Raw genomic sequence first — 16,508 nt, 5'->3', positions numbered from 1 at the left:
AAATACTCAAAAATGATCACTTCCTAATTATTTACTATATTTTAGAATCTATGCTCTTGAGGTTATTTATATCTCTTGTGTCTATATGGTAGAAATCTATATAATGTTCCTGCTGTTTTTGTGATTTATAAGAATGGATGTTCAATTTATGAAGCATTTACTTTCCCTTTCTAAGTTATGCATTCTGATGATGTTTGCATTTCTCACATGAACATGTACTCTTTTGTAGTTAAAGGGAACATTAAAATGTTGTCTTTAAGTTAAGCCCTCCTTCCCTTAAACAAGGCCCTAGCGGTGTAGTGATTAAGAGCTTGGCTGCTAAACAAAAGGTAGGAGTTCAAATCCACCAGCTGCTCCTTGGAAACCCTATGGGGCAGTTCTACTTGATCCTATAGGGTCGCTGTGGGTTGGAATCGACTTGACAGCAACAGGGTCCCTAATACATTGTATTCCTTCCTGTTTTAGTCCCTATCACTGTCCTCCTTGAATGTGCTCCTCCCTAGGAGCCAGTCTCTGGCTCTCAGGGGACAAAAATATTCTCTCCAGGCCCCACTCAGCACTGAACTTTATACAAAATAACATTTCATTAAATGGTTAGGGAATTCCAAGTATTTAACCCATCCCCTAGTGTGTGTATTCTTGAAAACTCTCCTGCAGTGTCTACTACTTGAAGCTAGGGCCACAGGGCCTTTCCAAAAACTCCCCACTCCCCACCACTCCCACCCCAGGAACATAAAGCTGATGGCTCCATAGATTTTCATCCTTGGAATGTTGATTACACTGCATGTGGCTGGGGCCACTAATAGTCCTGATCAGAATCTATGGCTAGGCAGGTGCACCGGGTTTTAAAAATTGCTGTTTACCGCTATTGACACAGGAATATTGGAATTGCCTCAAAGAGCACATGGAACTGTTTTTCTTTGTCATTAACTTCTCTGTCCCACAGGGACCTCCTGTGTACATAATATTTTGTTGTTGTTAGTTGCTGTCCAGGTGATACCAACTCGTGGTGACCCTATGTGTGCATGGTAGAACAGCTCCATAGGGTTTTTAAGCCCGTGACCTTTCAGAAGCAGATCACCAGTCCCATCTCCCCAGGAGCCTCTGGGTAGACTCGAAATACCAACCTTTAAGGCTAGTAGCCTAGCGCCTAACCGTTTGTGCCACTCAGGGACTCTTAACATAAATACTTAGCAGGGTGTATAGAAAAAGACCCAGAAAATATCTGAGAGAAGCCTATAGCGGTTGTCGCGGGTCTCTGAAATCAAATCAGTTGGGTCCAAACGATACCGCTGCCACTGACTACCACAGGTAGGTTACTTTTCCCTATATTTCAGTTTCTTCATATATAAAATGAGACGGTGAAAGTACAAAGTTGATAGAGCAGTTCTGAAGATTAAACGAGATAATAAGCTTTATCACGAAGTTAAAGCTCACCGTGAGCGCTCCAAGAACCTTAGCCGCGTTGCGGTTATTATCTCAAGGGTGGCGGTGGAGAGAGGCTGAGAGCACTTTGTACGGTACGCCTCTCGCCCAGGGCCAGGCGGGCGGCTCGCGGCTGTCCTAGCACCTCCTGGGCGACAGAGGGCGCCCGCTCACGGCGACGGTGCGAGGGGCGGGGCGGACGCGGAGCCAGCGCTGAAGCCGGCCGGCAGACGCGGCCCCAAGCGCTGGGCCATGCAGGTAGGTGGTGCCGTCTGGCTCAGCTCGAGTCTCCGTCCCAGAACCAGCCCTGCGCCCGCCCCAGCCCACGATCAGCCCTGCGCGGAGGTGGGGGGTGCGTCCTGCCGAAACCGAAAGCCCCGCCCCGAGTGACCCGACCTTCCGGGGGTGACAAGGGGTCCGCTGCGAGAGACCGGTAGGTTGCGGGGCGGTGGGTGCCTTGGGGAGCGGAGCTGGGGGCTCCAGGATGGGGCGCGCACGGCTCAGAGTTAGGGGCCCGCTGAGGAGCTGGAGTTCGGGACCGAGACCAGGATTTCCTAGCTGGCGGGGAGGGGAAGTGGAACTTAGGGAGCCGGGCCAAACCTCAGACTGGGGGCGAGCCAACCTGGAGGAGCTCGGCCGGGAGCGCGGTGGGGCTGTGAGATTGGCTGGAGTGGTTCGGCCTGGGATCTGGGGCTTTCGGTGGAGAAGAAGCAGAAGCAGAGTTCTCAGCCTTGGACCGGTTTCGTCTCAGGGTGGTGATAGGGGTCCTAGAAGTCTGGATAAAAGGTCAGAGGTCCCAGATCTCTTAGGAGTCTATGCCCCGCTCCTCTAGGTGGCCATGACCGGCAGAGCCCGCAAAGAGGCGGTGCAGGCCGCGGCCCGGGAACTCCTCAAGTTCGTGAACCGGAGCCCCTCACCTTTCCATGGTAAGTGACCAGGGCAGGGAAGGAGAGAGGGCCCGGTCGTGGCCCCCACCTGCTTCCATAGCTGTGAGAGCGTTCTTTCCCTACAGCTGTGGCTGAGTGCCGCAGCCGCCTCCTCCAGGCTGGCTTCCAGGAACTCAAGGAGACCGACAGCTGGGATATCAAACCCGAGAGCAAGGTACGTGGGGTCGGGGCAGAGAGGCAGGGCAGTCAGGCAGAGGCTCAAAGTCCTGTGTGCCACTAGGCTAATCCTGCTCCCCTCCCCCAGTACTTTCTGACCAGGAACTCTTCCACCATCATCGCCTTTGCTGTGGGGGGCCAGTATGTTCCTGGCAATGGCTTCAGTCTCATTGGTGCCCACACGGACAGCCCCTGCCTCCGGGTAAGGAACTGGGCTGAGGGTGCTGGGATAGGGATGTCAGGAGGACTATATGACAGAACAGCCAGGAGGCACAAATTAGGGGGCTGTATTTCCCGGAGTCCCAGGGTGGTATGGGTGGTTGTGCACTGGGCTGCTAACCAAAAGATTGGCAATTTGAACTCCTGCACTGGTGCCTCGGAAGAAAGGCCTGGTGCTTTACTTTAGAAAGTTCACAGCCTTTGGAAACCCTATGGAGTACAGTTCTAGCTTGACAGCCAAGGGGTCGCCATGAGAATCCACTCAATGGCAACTACTTTGTTTTTTTTTTTTTTTTGGTTCCCTAGAGCAGGGGGAAGGTAAACTTGTTGCCTCTCCTCCATACTTTGTGCCTTTCATCTGGCACTAATATTTTGCTCTGTTCCTTAACTTGTTCATCATCTAAGTTCATCTCCAACAGGAAACTGAACTTCTGGAAGACAGGGTCCAGTGTCTTGCCCTCTGCGTCAGGGGAGCTTAGCCCAGTGGGTGACATAAGCACATCTCATCATTCCGCCTTCTCTGAGTTTCCCTTCCCCATCTCCATGCTCAGGTGAAACGCCGGTCTCGCCGTAGCCAAGTGGGCTTCCACCAGGTGGGAGTGGAGACCTATGGTGGTGGGATCTGGAGCACTTGGTTCGACCGTGACCTGACCTTGGCTGGACGCGTCATCGTTAAGGTGGGAAACAGGGGACCTAAAGATTGATGGTCACCCTCCTTCAGGGTACCCACTAGAAGTCTCCTGGGAAAGAGGGTAGACCCTCCCGGGGAGAGGGGACCAGAGAACTGCGTTATTTAGTCTCAGTGAAGTGGGGGCTCTCACCAACCAGGGTGGCACATGCCCTGTGCTGACCTGCCTGGCTGGCCACAGTGCCCCACCTCAGGCCGGCTGGAGCAGCGGCTGGTGCATGTGGACCGGCCCATTCTTCGCATCCCACACCTGGCTATCCATCTGCAGAGAAACATCAATGAAAACTTTGGGCCCAACACGGAGATGCACCTGTGAGACGGGCTGGCTGTGGTGGCTGGAGGGGCAGGGCATGGCACCATGCGGTGGCTGGGCTCTGGGTGGGACCTGGGAGGCCACTACCTAATGGTGGCTGTGGTCAAGTTCTCCTACTCTTGGGTCCCATTGATGCCCAAGGATGTTCTGCCATTTTGGGAGCGAGCTGGGAGTCGAAGGGCAAGGGCGGTTCCCCATCAGGAGACATCTGAGTGCAGGGGTGCCCCACTCGGCTATGCCCACCAGCCCTCCCTATGCGCCCCTCTCACATGTCTCTCCACAGAGTCCCCATTCTTGCCACAGCCATCCAGGAGGAGCTGGAGAAGGGGACTCCTGAGCCAGGCCCTCTAAATGCTGCGGTAGGATCAGCCCTTGTGATGGGGAGGTGGTGGGCAGAGGAGTCCCTTCAGAAGGGGAGAGGAGGGGAGCAGTGGACCCTCCTCCCAGCACCCTTCTGTCCTACAGGATGACCGGCACCACTCAGTCCTCATGTCCCTGCTCTGCACCCATGTGGGGCTGAGCCCTGAGGACATCGTGGAGATGGAGCTCTGCCTTGCAGACACCCAGCCTGCAGTGAGGAACGGTGCAGGGACTGTGGGTGGGTGTGGGTGGGGCCCCCGGGACCCCAGCCCAGCCCAGCATGGCCCCTGGAGCACTCATTTAGCCTGCCAGTTACCTAAATACTCTCAGCCATGTTCTCCCAGTTATGACCACCCACCTTCTCCAGGGCCCCAAGCCCCTCCAAGCCCATTGCCACGGAGTCAATTCCGACTCATAGCGACCCTATAGGACAGAGTAGAACTGCCTCATAGAGTTTCCAAGGAGCGCCTGGTGGATTCAAAGTGCCGACTTTTTTGGTTAGCAGCCATAGCACTTAACCACCAGGGCAGTGGTTCTCAAATAGGAAGGTTCCCCACCCCAGACCAGCTGCCTTGACTCTCAGGGGGCAGAGCCTGGAGATTGGCCTTTTTCCAGATTCCCCAGGCATTTCAGCTGCAGGGAGTCCCTGTCCACGCTTTGACCCACACTGGCTCCGAACCTCTGAGGGCAAAAGGCCTGGGTGTGGCCCCTTTTCTGGAGCCTGTCCTTGTGTCTCTCCCAGTTTCCAGTAGTCGGAAATTGCCAAGGCTTTTGATGTGGCGCAAATGGTTTGTGCTCAACTACCAACCTAAAGATTAGCAGTTCGAACCCACCCAGTGGTGCTGTGGAAGAAAGGCCTGGTGTTATGCTTCCATAACGATTACAGCCAGGAAACCCTAGGGAGCAGTTCTACTCTGTAACTCACGGAGTCGCTGTGAGTCAGAACTGACTTGATGGCAACGGGTTTGGCTTGATTTTGGGTTTGTTCTGTTTGAATATGTACTACGTTTCTGTTTCTTGGTTATCGTCCTCCATTTATTTCCCTGGCTTTTCTTTGTGACCATTCAGCCCCTCTGTTTTCCTGCCCCACAGGCACTGGTCAAGAGCTCTAGGCCTCCACCCTCCCACCATCCCTCACCTCCAGCCCAGGCCATTCTCCACTCTCAGCTCAGCCCTGCCCTGCAGGGACAATAGTGCCCTAATCCAGGGGTCATGAAGAGGTTGCCCAAGAAAGCAAGAGGGCTTGCTCAGGTTCAGGCCCTCGGAACAGGAAGAGGCAGGGGAGTGGGGGTTGACTGCCCTGTCTCTGTAGGTCCTGGGGGGCGCCTATGAGGAGTTCATCTTCGCGCCTCGGTTGGACAATCTGCACAGCTGCTTCTGTGCTCTGCAGGTGAGGTGTGGGCACCCCAGGCAGCAGGGAGAGGCAGAGTCGTGGGAGTGACTAAAGGGCTGCTGGCCACCCTGTCTGCTGGTGCTGGGTGGATCGTGGGAAGGGGCTTAAATACTGCAGCCTCAGCATCACTACCCTTGGCCCCTGCCCTGTACTGGCTTGGGGTTAGGGGCCCAGGTCAGGGAAGGCTGAGAAGTTTAGGGCACGGCTGTGTCTGGCCCTAACCCTGCCCTTGCTGCTTTTCCTTTAACCATCTGTGCTTCCAGGCAAAGGCCTGCAGTACCACCTTATCGTCCCAGCGGGCAGTATCACTCAGCTCCTTCTGCTTCCCTCTCTAGTCTTAAGGCCACCCAGCCTTCTCTATTCCTTCAGACCTCAGTGGGGTAGTCTCCTTTCTTCCTTGTCACCTTGATTCTCTACCCTGTTTTCACCCCAAGTCAGTTTCTTCTCTCCCTTTGCCTTGCCCCTCCCTCTGCCCTTTTCTACCTCTCCTTCCCTGCCTGTTCTATTGTTGGAGACGGACTTTGGGGTGTAAATGGAAGAACCAGAGCCAGACCTGGGATCTGCACCTGCTTCTGTACCCAGCCAGCCAGTCATGTGGCCTTGATGGAGTCATGGTCACTCCTTCAGACCTCAGTGCTTTAAGTGAGGCCAGTTTGTTACATGGTCTCCACAGTCCTTTTGACTTTTGGATTCTCAGCTCTTTCCCTCCATCTTCACATCCTCCTCTTGCCTTTTGCATGGAAAGGTGTGGGAGAAGAACACCCGAAGGATGGTGTCTCCCGTCCCAATTGAAAAGGCTCTCCAGCATGCTGCTCACCGGGCAGTGCCCTAAGAGACGAGCTGCTGAAGGCCCAAGCCCACTTCATCCTGGCCATGGTGCTAGAAGGCTGGTAGGGTTGTCTGAGCCTCCGAGGTGTCGGTGCGCTGAGTTACCAGGGAAGCAGGGGTGATGGTGACACTCTCGTTTCCCTCCCTGAGCCAGGCCTTGATCGATTCCTGCGCAGCCCCTGCCTCCCTGGCCACGGAGCCCCATGTGCGCATGATTGCACTCTATGACAATGAAGAGGTATGTGGAGGGCTCCGGGAGGGGACCCCTCGGCTCCAGCCAGCTTGTGCCAGGCACCCTCCATGGTCCAGGGCTACCCTGGGAGCCCTGCAGGTGGGGGAGACACTGCCTGGGCTCTCCCAGCACTGGGGATTCCCTCTGGCTTAGTGTATATCTGTTTTTAGTGTGACCACGTTTCTTATCTTTCTCCTTTTGTCACATTTTGAGCTCTTCAAGGACAGGGCCAGTGCCTGGTTCATCCTTGTGGCCCCGGGACTCAGCACACAGCAGGTTCTCCTTCTTCACGCTTGTGTTAGGGTCCAGTCTTAGACACTATAATAGAGATTCCAAAATACATTGGCTTGAACAGATAGTTTCCTCTTGTGTAATTACACAGGCCAGAATTAGCAGTTCAGGATAGGTCTCTGCTATCCGTAACACGTGGCTTTTATCTTGGGATCCAGGGTGGCTGTTCGAGCTCTTGCCATCATGTCTGCACTGAGTTAGGAAGAGGGAAAAGGGCAAAGGAGGAGAGTACAGCCGTGCCTTTCAAGGACATGGTCCACAAATCCCATCCATCACTGCATACAACCCATTGGCCATGTTTAGCTGCAAGGGAGGCAGAGTGTGTGGTCTCCAGCTGGGTGGTTATGTGCTTAGCTACAACTAAGTTCTAACAGTTAGCAGTCTCTGTCATATGCCTAAAAGAAAAGTGACCAGTGCAGTGTGGAACCTGTGCCAAGCCCCAGGGGTGAGGGTTAGTGGAGAAGGAAGGAGGTTGGGTGTAGGAAACTAACCAGTAAATGCAATTTTGCCCCAGAAGTGACTCTGAATTACTTAGGCCGCAGCCTCCCATCAAAGTTTCTGTGATGACACAGGTCCAGGCTCCTGGAGTTGGGGAGGTTGATCATAACTCGGCTCACCCCCCATCCAGTGACTCAGTAGGATCCTGGCCTCTCAGCTACAGCTCAGGCACCTCACCCCAGACCCCAAGAGTCAGCTGTTTGCTGTTACCAGGTGGGGTCTGAGAGCGCCCAGGGAGCACAGTCACTGCTGACGGAGCTGGTGCTGCGGCGGATCTCAGCCTCGCCCCAGCGCCTGACTGCCTTCGAGGAAGCCATACCCAAGTCCTACATGATCAGCGCTGACATGGCCCACGCGGTACACCCCAACTACCTGTGAGTCAGACACCATGCCAGACACGCAATCCTCACACAGCCAGGGACCCAGCATAACCACCTTCAGGCTCTGCCCTGGCCTGGGCCCTAGCCTCTTCTCTTCTTCTTCTTTCTCAGTCTGCCAGGAGGTTCAGTGGGGACCTCCTGTTGGCTGCTCCAAGGCCCAACTTGTCAAAGTTATGTAATCACTAGCCATGGTATATTGAGTAGGCTTCATTTCATAGACTGATGTTCATCTGTTGCTAGATGCTGCCTGGAACGCAGTGTTTAGAATGACCCTGTGCTCCAGTTGGACTGGGCAGGAAAAAATCCTGTGATCCATTAGGGATGTCTGTCATGGGAGGGGTGGTGGGCGTTGGCAGGCCTGGCTCCTGTTTGCCATCCCTGCTCTTAACTGTCCTGCAGAGACAAGCATGAGGAGAACCATCGGCCCTTATTCCACAAGGTGAGATGCTCCTCTTCTTCTCAGGGACTTGGAGGCCTGGCTGGTTCTGAGCCCCATCTCGTTTCCTCTGGGTTTGCCACCCAACTCTGCCTCATCTTTTATTCTGGTTTTCCTCCCTTCAGGGCCCTGTGATCAAGGTGAACAGCAAGCAGCGCTACGCCTCGAATGCAATTTCTGAGGCCCTGATCCGAGAGGTGGCCAACAATGTTGGGGTGCCCTTGCAGGTGAGGGTGGACCCAGCCCAGGAAGGTGTGACAGAGGGAGCAGGGTGGGGGCACAATCTAATGGGCCCCCAATGAGGGGGGAGCCTGGGAGAGGACCTTAGTGGTGGGAGCGGGAGACCCCAGTAAAGTGAGGAGAATGGAGGTTTTTGGATACGGGCAGAGCTGGGTTCAGCGCTGGTTCTTTTGAGGCCCTAGCTGTGTGACCTTGGGCAAGTCTTCTAATGTCTCTGAGTCTCAGTTTCCACATCTATAAAATGGGGACGATAATGATACCTACTTTGCAGGATTTCTGTGAGGATTGAAAGTGTATGCTGTTGGCCCACAGTAGATTAGTCCTGCTCTTTTTCTACCCTGTACCCCCCAGTTGCCCTGTGTCCCTTTTATATACCCTGTGGCTTCTGTAAGGGAAGTTCATGGCTGGGGAGCCTGGACCTCCAGCTACTCATTTCCCTCTTGCCTGGGAAATCACCCATCTAATTCCTTCTCTTCGATGTGTGTGTGTGTGTGCGCGTGCGTGTGTGCGTGTGCGCGTGCGTGCGTGCGTGCGTGCGTCAGGGGCCCTGGGTGGTCGAGTGACTCACGATACAGCAAGCAAGCCGTGGTGGAGTCAGAACTAGGGTCCTGGCATCCTGACTGCCAGCAGCCCAGGACTCTCTGCTGCGTAGCCGCTGGCCTGCCCATGTAGAGCCGAGACCTAACTGTTGGGAAGGAGGCAGCTATGGGAGGATCTTACTCAAAGAATAAGAGTAGTTGTTGCTTGATTTTTTTTATTCTATAATTCTCCTTTCTCTTACACAAAAACTATTGATACCTAACATCACTGTTATGACTTTGTTTACTTTTTATTATAATACAAAGAAAATAGTTTCAAAATATCAATATTTTTAAAAACACTAAAACTACCGAGTGCTTTTTCTTTGGGAGAGGGTGACCCATGGGGTGAATATTTTTTTTTAATTCCCTCGGCTACTCTATGGAGAATGGGTTTTTTATGGGAGGCAAGAATGACAGTAGCTGGAACTAGGGTAGTGGCAGTGTGGTTGGAGAGAATTGGACCTATTCAGAATATATCGTGCTCTGAGGTCTGTCATTTAGTGTTGGCTTTGTGATTTTATCCAATCACTTCCACTCTCCTGAGGAGCTGTTGTTGTATACCATTGAGTCGATTGCAGCTCACAGCAACTAGGACAGAGTAGAACTGCCTGGTAGTCCTTATGGGAGCAGATCACCAGGTCTTTTCTTCCACGGAGCCACTGGGTGGGTTTGAACTGCCAACTTTTTAGTTACCAGCTGAGTGCTTAACCATTGTGCCATGCGGGCCCCTTTCTTTTTTTAATTTTTATTGTGCTTTAGGTGAAAGTTCACAAATCGACTCAGTCTCTCATACAAAAATTTATATACACGTTGCTATATACTCCTAGTTGCTCTCCCCCTAATGAGACAGCATGCTCCTTCTCTCCACTCTCTATTTCCGTGTGCATTCAGCCAGCTTCTGTCCGCCTCTGCCTTCTCATCTTCCCTCCAGACAGGAGCTGCCCACATAGTCTCATGTGTCCACTTGATCTAAGAAGCTCACACCTCACCAATATCATTTTCTGTCCTATAGTCCCGTCCAATCCCTGTCTGAAGAGTTGGCTTTGGGAATATTTCCTGTCTTGGGCTAACAGAAGGTCTGGGGACCATGGCCTCCTGGGTCCTTCTAGTCTCAGACCATTAAGTGTGGTCTTTTTATGAGAATTTGAGCTCTGCATCCCCCTGCTGTCCTGCTCCCTCAGGGGTTCTCTGTTGTGTTCCCTGTCAGGGCAGTCATCAGTTATAGCTGGGCACCATCTAGTTCTTCTGGTTTCAGGCTGATGTAGTCTCTGATTTATGTGGCCCTTTCTGTCTCTTGGGCTCATAATTACATTGTGTCTTTGGTATTCTTCATTTTCCTTTGCTCCAGGTGGGTTGAGACCAATTGATGCATCTTAGATGGCTGCTTGCTAATGTTTAAGACCCCAGACTCCAGTCTCCAAAGTGGGATGCAGAATGTTTTTTTAGTAGATTTTATTATGGAGGGCCCCTTTCTTGGGGGTAGAGCTATCTCCCAGGCCCCTTTCTTTCAGTCTGGCAGTTGTAAGATCACTTTCCTCTTGGCCTTAATGAGCACACACCGTTCGCTGCTCATCACCCTCTCCTCACTTCCCAGGATCTGATGGTCCGCAATGACTCCCCCTGTGGTACCACCATTGGACCTATCCTGGCTTCTCGGCTGGGGCTGCGGGTACTGGATTTGGGCAGCCCCCAACTGGCCATGCACTCCATCCGGGAGACAGCCTGCACCACGGGAGTACTCCAGACCCTCATGCTCTTCAAGGTAACTCCCACCCCACCCCATCGCCATGGCAGCTGGGCACCTCCCCTTCTAGCACCTGAATTTGTTTCTGGGGCAACATCACCACAACTAAGTGGCTGACTTAGGTGATGGTTGACGTGGTAATGCCATGTAGGAAAGCAAGGGCCCCCCCTTCTTCTAAAGCCTCAGAGGCTTTAACCAGCCCCCAAAGGGAAATGAGGGGAAGGAGAGGGGACTAGGGATGGGAAGGTTGGGGCAGTTGTCAAGCAATAGGTGAAACAAGTATTCTTCTTGTCGGGTTTATGTTGGCGGGAGGTGAGCAACGGGCACCTGCATCTGGTCCCCTACTCATTCCAAATCCCGCTCTGCCTCCTGTTTTAGGGCTTCTTTGAGCTGTTGCCTTCTCTGAGCCGCAACCTCATAGTGGATTGAAGCCTCTTGGAAAGACTTCCAACTTCCCACTGCTTTGCCCTTGAGAGGGGAAGTTCTCAGCTGAGCTGAAGCTGGATTATTAAAGTAGATTTTTCTCTCAAAGTCATGCTGCTGAGCTTATTTGGAGACTCGAGGGGTTGGATTGAGCCATGCTTGAATCTCTGGAGCCAGAACAGAGGGGCGAAGCTCCTGGGAGCTGATGGGGAGGACTGATTTCAGATCTTCTTTCTCTTTCTTGAGCCCATGCCTGAAGTGGGTGAAGGGTGGGCTGGATCCACAACTGGAAGATATTTCATCTCCCACCCCCAGCCCTCCCTTCCACTGGAAGATGGCTTTAATGCCCTTCCGCCTTCCATCCCCTGGATCAAAATAGTCCAGGAGCCCAGCTCAGCCCTCTGGGGTCTCCACGTGCAGTGTTAGGCCTGCTCCAGAGCTGGCCTAGACGGCCAAGGCTGTTTCTAGCCTCCCCTGCCCCTCCAGGAACTGCAAAGAGAACAACACAGTCTGTGCTTCATTGTCCTTCATCATCTACTTCTGAGCAGGCCCTGTAAATATATTATCAGGGGAAAAGATTATCACTGAAAAATTCAAATAGGAAGAATCAGAGTCTGCTTATAAACCAACTTTCACCCTCCCATTAAGATAATTGTGTAAACTAGCGTTCTTCCAAAATTTTTGAGATCTGTATAAAAACTTGGGAGTCCCTGGGTAGTGCAAACAGTTAATGCACTTGGCTGCTAACCAAAAGGTTGCAAGTTCAGGTTCACCCAGAGGTGCCTTGGAAGAAAGGCCTGGCAATCTGCTTCTGAAAAATCAGCCATTGAAAACCCTATGGTGCATAGTTCCATTCTGACACACATGGGGTTGCCACGAGTCAGTTGACTCAGCGGCAACTGTTTTTTTTACATAAAATTTAATTTTTACATAAATATGACTATATTGGCTTTTTAACAAGTTAATATGATATAGAGATATTTCCGTATCAATACATACAACTTAAACTTAGCAGTGGCAAAAAATTAGAATCAACCTAAAGATTTATCCGTAAAGGCAAAGCCAAATGCATTATGAAATGTTTGTGTTATTGAGTTGTTGAGAAGGTTAATATTGACTAACATGAAGAGATCACAAAGACACTGTCGAGTGGAAAAATCCAGTTGCAGGATTATAGAGTGTGACGCAATTTGTGCAAAACCCACGTGTCACAAGACATTACGTTTTTATGGGATGTATGTATGCATATATATGTGTAGAAAAATGTCTGAAAAAATGCACATCAAACTTTCACAGTGGTTTTCTGGGATGGGGGTGACAAAGGGGCCTTAGCCCTACTTGTAAAGTTTTCCTTTTGTACAAGAGAATGTATTCATGTTAGTATGTAAGAAATGTTTTACCTTAAAACTATCTGTCCTTGTAATTACTGCACGGTGTTTATTGTATGGTGTTCCTAGTTGCTGTGGAGTTGGTTCTGATGCATGGTGACCCCATGTGTAGATGTACCATTGTTTATTCAGTGCCGTATTGATGGACATTTAGATTTTTCTCCCACTTGCTGACAATTCTAAACAACACTGAGATGTATCACTGGACACTTGTAGGCTTATTTTTTTCCCTTGGGACAAATTTCTAGAAAGGAATTATGGGATTAGAGGGTATGTATGTATTTTTTTTGTGTGTGTGTGTATAAAATGTTGGTAAATATTGTCATATTGTCCCTGGTAGCTTGAAATCTTGGAAGAGGGAGTCAGCTCCAACACCAAGGCTCAGTTCACCTGAGCCATAGAATCTAACCTATGGGACTTTCATGATTGTTTCCTTGCCAACTTCTCCAGTCTCATTTGGGCACTTTTCCCATGTATGGTCTACCCGGTGAGATCCAGTAATTCAGACCCACAGTGGATCCCAGTCATGTCCAGCAGGTTCACAGTCCCAGGCCTGCAGACATGCAGTTAGTTCCACCTACTTCTGAGTGCCTCCATCACTACCCCAATTTGTCTTTTTCTCTTTTCTTCACATCCCAACTCAACCATTGCCTTTTTATCTTCCAGCCGGCCCCCCGACCCTCAAATTTTCCTGTTTAAGAATTCCTCCTTGTCATTTTTTTCTCGAATTCTGCCTTCTTTTCTTTCTTCCTTATTTCTTCTCCCTCCTCTCCCCTACACCCCCCTTCTTGTATTTGTGCCTTTTCCTTAAGTTAGCTAGTCATTGGTCTATTTATTTATTTATTTCTCAGTACCAGCATTTTTACTGATTTGTTAATGGGAAGTGTGGTGGTGATAACCCTGGCATGCTATAGTGTCACAATTGTTAAGGCTCTCACTGGTTGAGAAACCCTGTGGTGGCTGTGCTTTGGTCAGAGTTGATGGTAAGGAAGGCTGCTCCCTAGTGTCAGTGGTGATAACAAGGTTGCAGAATAGCAGAGGCCGGATGGCAGCACTTAACCATCAGACTTGGTAGTATTTTCTGTCTCCTAATTACGCTCTGCGGGAGAAAAATGTGGCAGTCTGCTCCTGTAAAGACTATAGCCTTGGAAATCATATGGGGCAGTTAGGCTGTAAGCTTGGGTTATGGGTGGGGGGTTTTGTTTTTGTTTTTTTCCTTTTTTCTCCTTTTGTTCAGCCAAATGATTTTTGGAGGATGTATAGAAAGATTTGGATTTCGACAGCTGCTGTCATCTTATGGAGACTCAAAATATTTTTATTTGAAATTTCTACTTGGAAATTTTATGTTTATTCCAGATTTGCAAAAAGGACATCCAATATATATGTTTTTAATTTTATTGTGAAAATAATACATAACAAAACATATACCATCTCAACAATTGCAAATGTTTTTTTGTAATAGTAAAATGTCAAAGATGTTTGTGGAAGACACTGTCAGCACCCCACCTATCTCCTCTCACTTTTACTTCAGTGCACACAGCGCCACTTCCAGGGCCACTATGTGTGCTTCTGTGCCTGAGGGCCTTCTTTTGCTGCTTGCCCACAGTTCTTCACTTACCTGGCAGTTGGAAGTATAGGGAATGAATGGACCATCCCCCAAAGCAACACTAACCAATGACAGACAAGGGTTTGTATCTAACCCACAGCTAACGTCATACTTAATGGTGAAAGACTGAAAGTTTTCTTCCTAAGATCAGGAGCAAGGCAAGGATGCCCACCCTCCTTCTTAAAAAAAAAAAAAAAAAAATTCCTAAGTAAAAAAGTACAAAAATTACAAATATGAAGTTTAATATGAAAGCAATATGTGTATAGATACCCCAGCTCCCTCGCACTGTTAGTGCCATAACTCTGAAGTTTGTATTTTGCACTGGCTCCGAGAGCCTCTCCCAGCAGCATTGAGCTCCAGAATTAAGCCTGTTAACATGCCCCTTTCTTTATCAGTTGTCTTCCTTCCCTTGTCTCACTACGAAGCTCTCCTTCACCTTTCGATAAACTGCGTTCACTGAGATCCCTGCCTCTGGGTCTGCTTCTGGGGAAACCCAAACCAAGTCCCAATTCCTTTGAGATTGAGAACGAGACAAGGATGCCTGCTGTTCCATTTCTATTCAACCTTGTACTGTAGGTCCTTAGGCAGATAGTAAGGTGAGAAAAGGGATGAAAGATAGGATTGGGAAAGAAGGAACAAAAACTTCCTTTTGATATGATTAGTTATATAGAAAATCTAGTAGATATATTATTTTTGACTTAAGAGTTTATCAAGATAGCTGGCTGAAAAATCAATATATAAAAACCAATTCTATTTCTATAGACCAGAAATGAATGGTTAGAAAATGAAATTTTGAAAGAGTTTACATCTATGAAGCATAAAAGCAAGTACCTATGAATAAATATAGTACATAAATAAGATCGCTATAGAGAAACTTATAAAACTGCAAGATAAAGAAGATCCAAATAATTTGGAAGATACGTCTTCTTCATGGATTGTGAAACTCAATATTGTAAAAATGTCAGTTATCCTCCAAGTTGATAACGTAGACTGAATGCAATTCTGGTAAAAATGTCAGCAGGTTCTCCCCTTCTCCTTTTTCTTCTTTTGTGGGAGGTGACAAGCTGATTCTATAATATATATGGAAATAGCTTAGACACTTTTAAAGAAGACAAGGTATGAGGATTGCTTTACCAGTTACCAAAGCTTATTATAAAGTACAATAATTAAGACAATATATTATTGATTCAAGGACAGACTGACCAATAGAACTGAATAGATACCCATGAATACATGGATACTTGATTTATGACAAAAGTGGCAATTTACAGAGTCTTTTCAAGAAATTGTGCTATGGCAGTTGGATATCCATATGGAAAAATTAATTGGACCCCTACCTCCCACCATACACAAAACCAAATTGCAAGTGGATTTTAGACCTGAGTATAAATGGCATAACGGTAAATCTTTTAGAAAATATAAAAGAATATCTTTATGGCCTTGGCGTAAGGGAAGATTTAAACAGGAAAAAAAAAAATACTGAGCAGAAAGGAGATTTGACTTCCTTAAAATTAAGACACCTCTCAAATAAACTGCTTGCACTCAGATTCTTGTCTCTTTGGAAGATTAGAGAATTGAAAGACAAGTCATGAAGTGAAAGAAGATATTTGCAACACATATAACTGACATAGGGCTCATATTCAGAGTGTATGAAGACCTACAAATCAATAAGAAAAGTCAGACATCTAAAAGAAAAATGGGGAAAAGATTTGAACAGGCACTTCACCCAAGAGAAAATCCTAATAGCTATTGAATGAATACATGAAAACATGCTCAACTTATTAGTCATCAGAAAAATATTAGATTAACTCATGTGAAATTGCTAGTGTACAACCATTTTGACGTACAAAATGGCACTTTCATGTGGTTTAACCTAATACAGAATAAAACCATGATAAGATACCACTATACCATCATATAGCTAAAATTTTAAAATCTGACTATACCAAGTATTGGTGAGGACGTGGAGCAACAAACACTCTCACACAACGTTAGTGGGAGTGTAAGTTGGCAACAGCTTAGGACATCAGTATAGCATTATACCCATTGACCCAGCCATTCTACCCTAATGTACACTCTCAATAAACACATGTGCGTGTGCACCAGGAGACAGGTATACGAATGTTTATGGCAGCACTGTTCATAAGAGTCCCGAACTGGAAACAACCCAGGTGTCCATAAACAATACAAGGAATTCTGGGACAGATTACATTTTTGTAGGCCCTGAAGCATATATAGTTTGGGGACCCTCTTTATGTAAAATAATATAAAATTACAAATATAAAATTTAGTATGAAAGCAAATATTAGAATGAGAACAAACATTTAAAGAAGAATTAACATCAATTCTTCACAAACTCT

At 48.7% G+C, this 16,508-nt stretch overlaps 1 protein-coding gene across 2 annotated transcripts; it reads left to right on the top strand.

The window, feature by feature from the left end:
• Positions 1–1,607: 1,607 nt before the first annotated feature.
• On the top strand, positions 1,608–13,729 carry DNPEP (aspartyl aminopeptidase). 2 transcript variants are annotated; one of them, XM_049888268.1, is made up of 15 exons: positions 1,608–1,683; positions 2,258–2,351; positions 2,438–2,526; positions 2,617–2,730; positions 3,299–3,424; positions 3,617–3,747; positions 4,032–4,107; positions 4,214–4,321; positions 5,421–5,498; positions 6,484–6,567; positions 7,564–7,724; positions 8,130–8,169; positions 8,292–8,393; positions 10,582–10,749; positions 11,110–13,729. In XM_049888268.1, exons 1-15 carry the CDS (start codon positions 1,678–1,680, stop codon positions 11,158–11,160), a joined length of 1,428 nt encoding a protein of 475 aa, XP_049744225.1. In that variant the 5' UTR covers positions 1,608–1,677; the 3' UTR covers positions 11,161–13,729. The 2 variants fall into 2 exon arrangements, with proteins under 2 accessions (XP_049744225.1, XP_049744226.1); XM_049888269.1 differs by having other exon boundaries at positions 1,619–1,858; positions 11,110–13,727.
• Positions 13,730–16,508: the final 2,779 nt, after the last annotated feature.

Source organism: Elephas maximus, chromosome 6 (genome assembly GCF_024166365.1).
Source record: "Elephas maximus indicus isolate mEleMax1 chromosome 6, mEleMax1 primary haplotype, whole genome shotgun sequence".
In the NCBI taxonomy this organism is placed as follows: domain Eukaryota; kingdom Metazoa; phylum Chordata; class Mammalia; order Proboscidea; family Elephantidae; genus Elephas; species Elephas maximus.
Note: the sequence above shows the minus strand (reverse complement) of the source record. Positions and strands in the feature narration are given on the sequence as shown.

What these genes read in the sequence shown, in the direction of transcription:
- DNPEP (XM_049888268.1), top strand. An exon ending in GCGGTACACCCCAACTACCT is followed by an intron (nt 7,725 to 8,129) that starts GTGAGTCAGACA and finishes ACTGTCCTGCAG; the next exon opens with AGACAAGCATGAGGAGAACC. An exon ending in ATGTTGGGGTGCCCTTGCAG is followed by an intron (nt 8,394 to 10,581) that starts GTGAGGGTGGAC and finishes CTCACTTCCCAG; the next exon opens with GATCTGATGGTCCGCAATGA.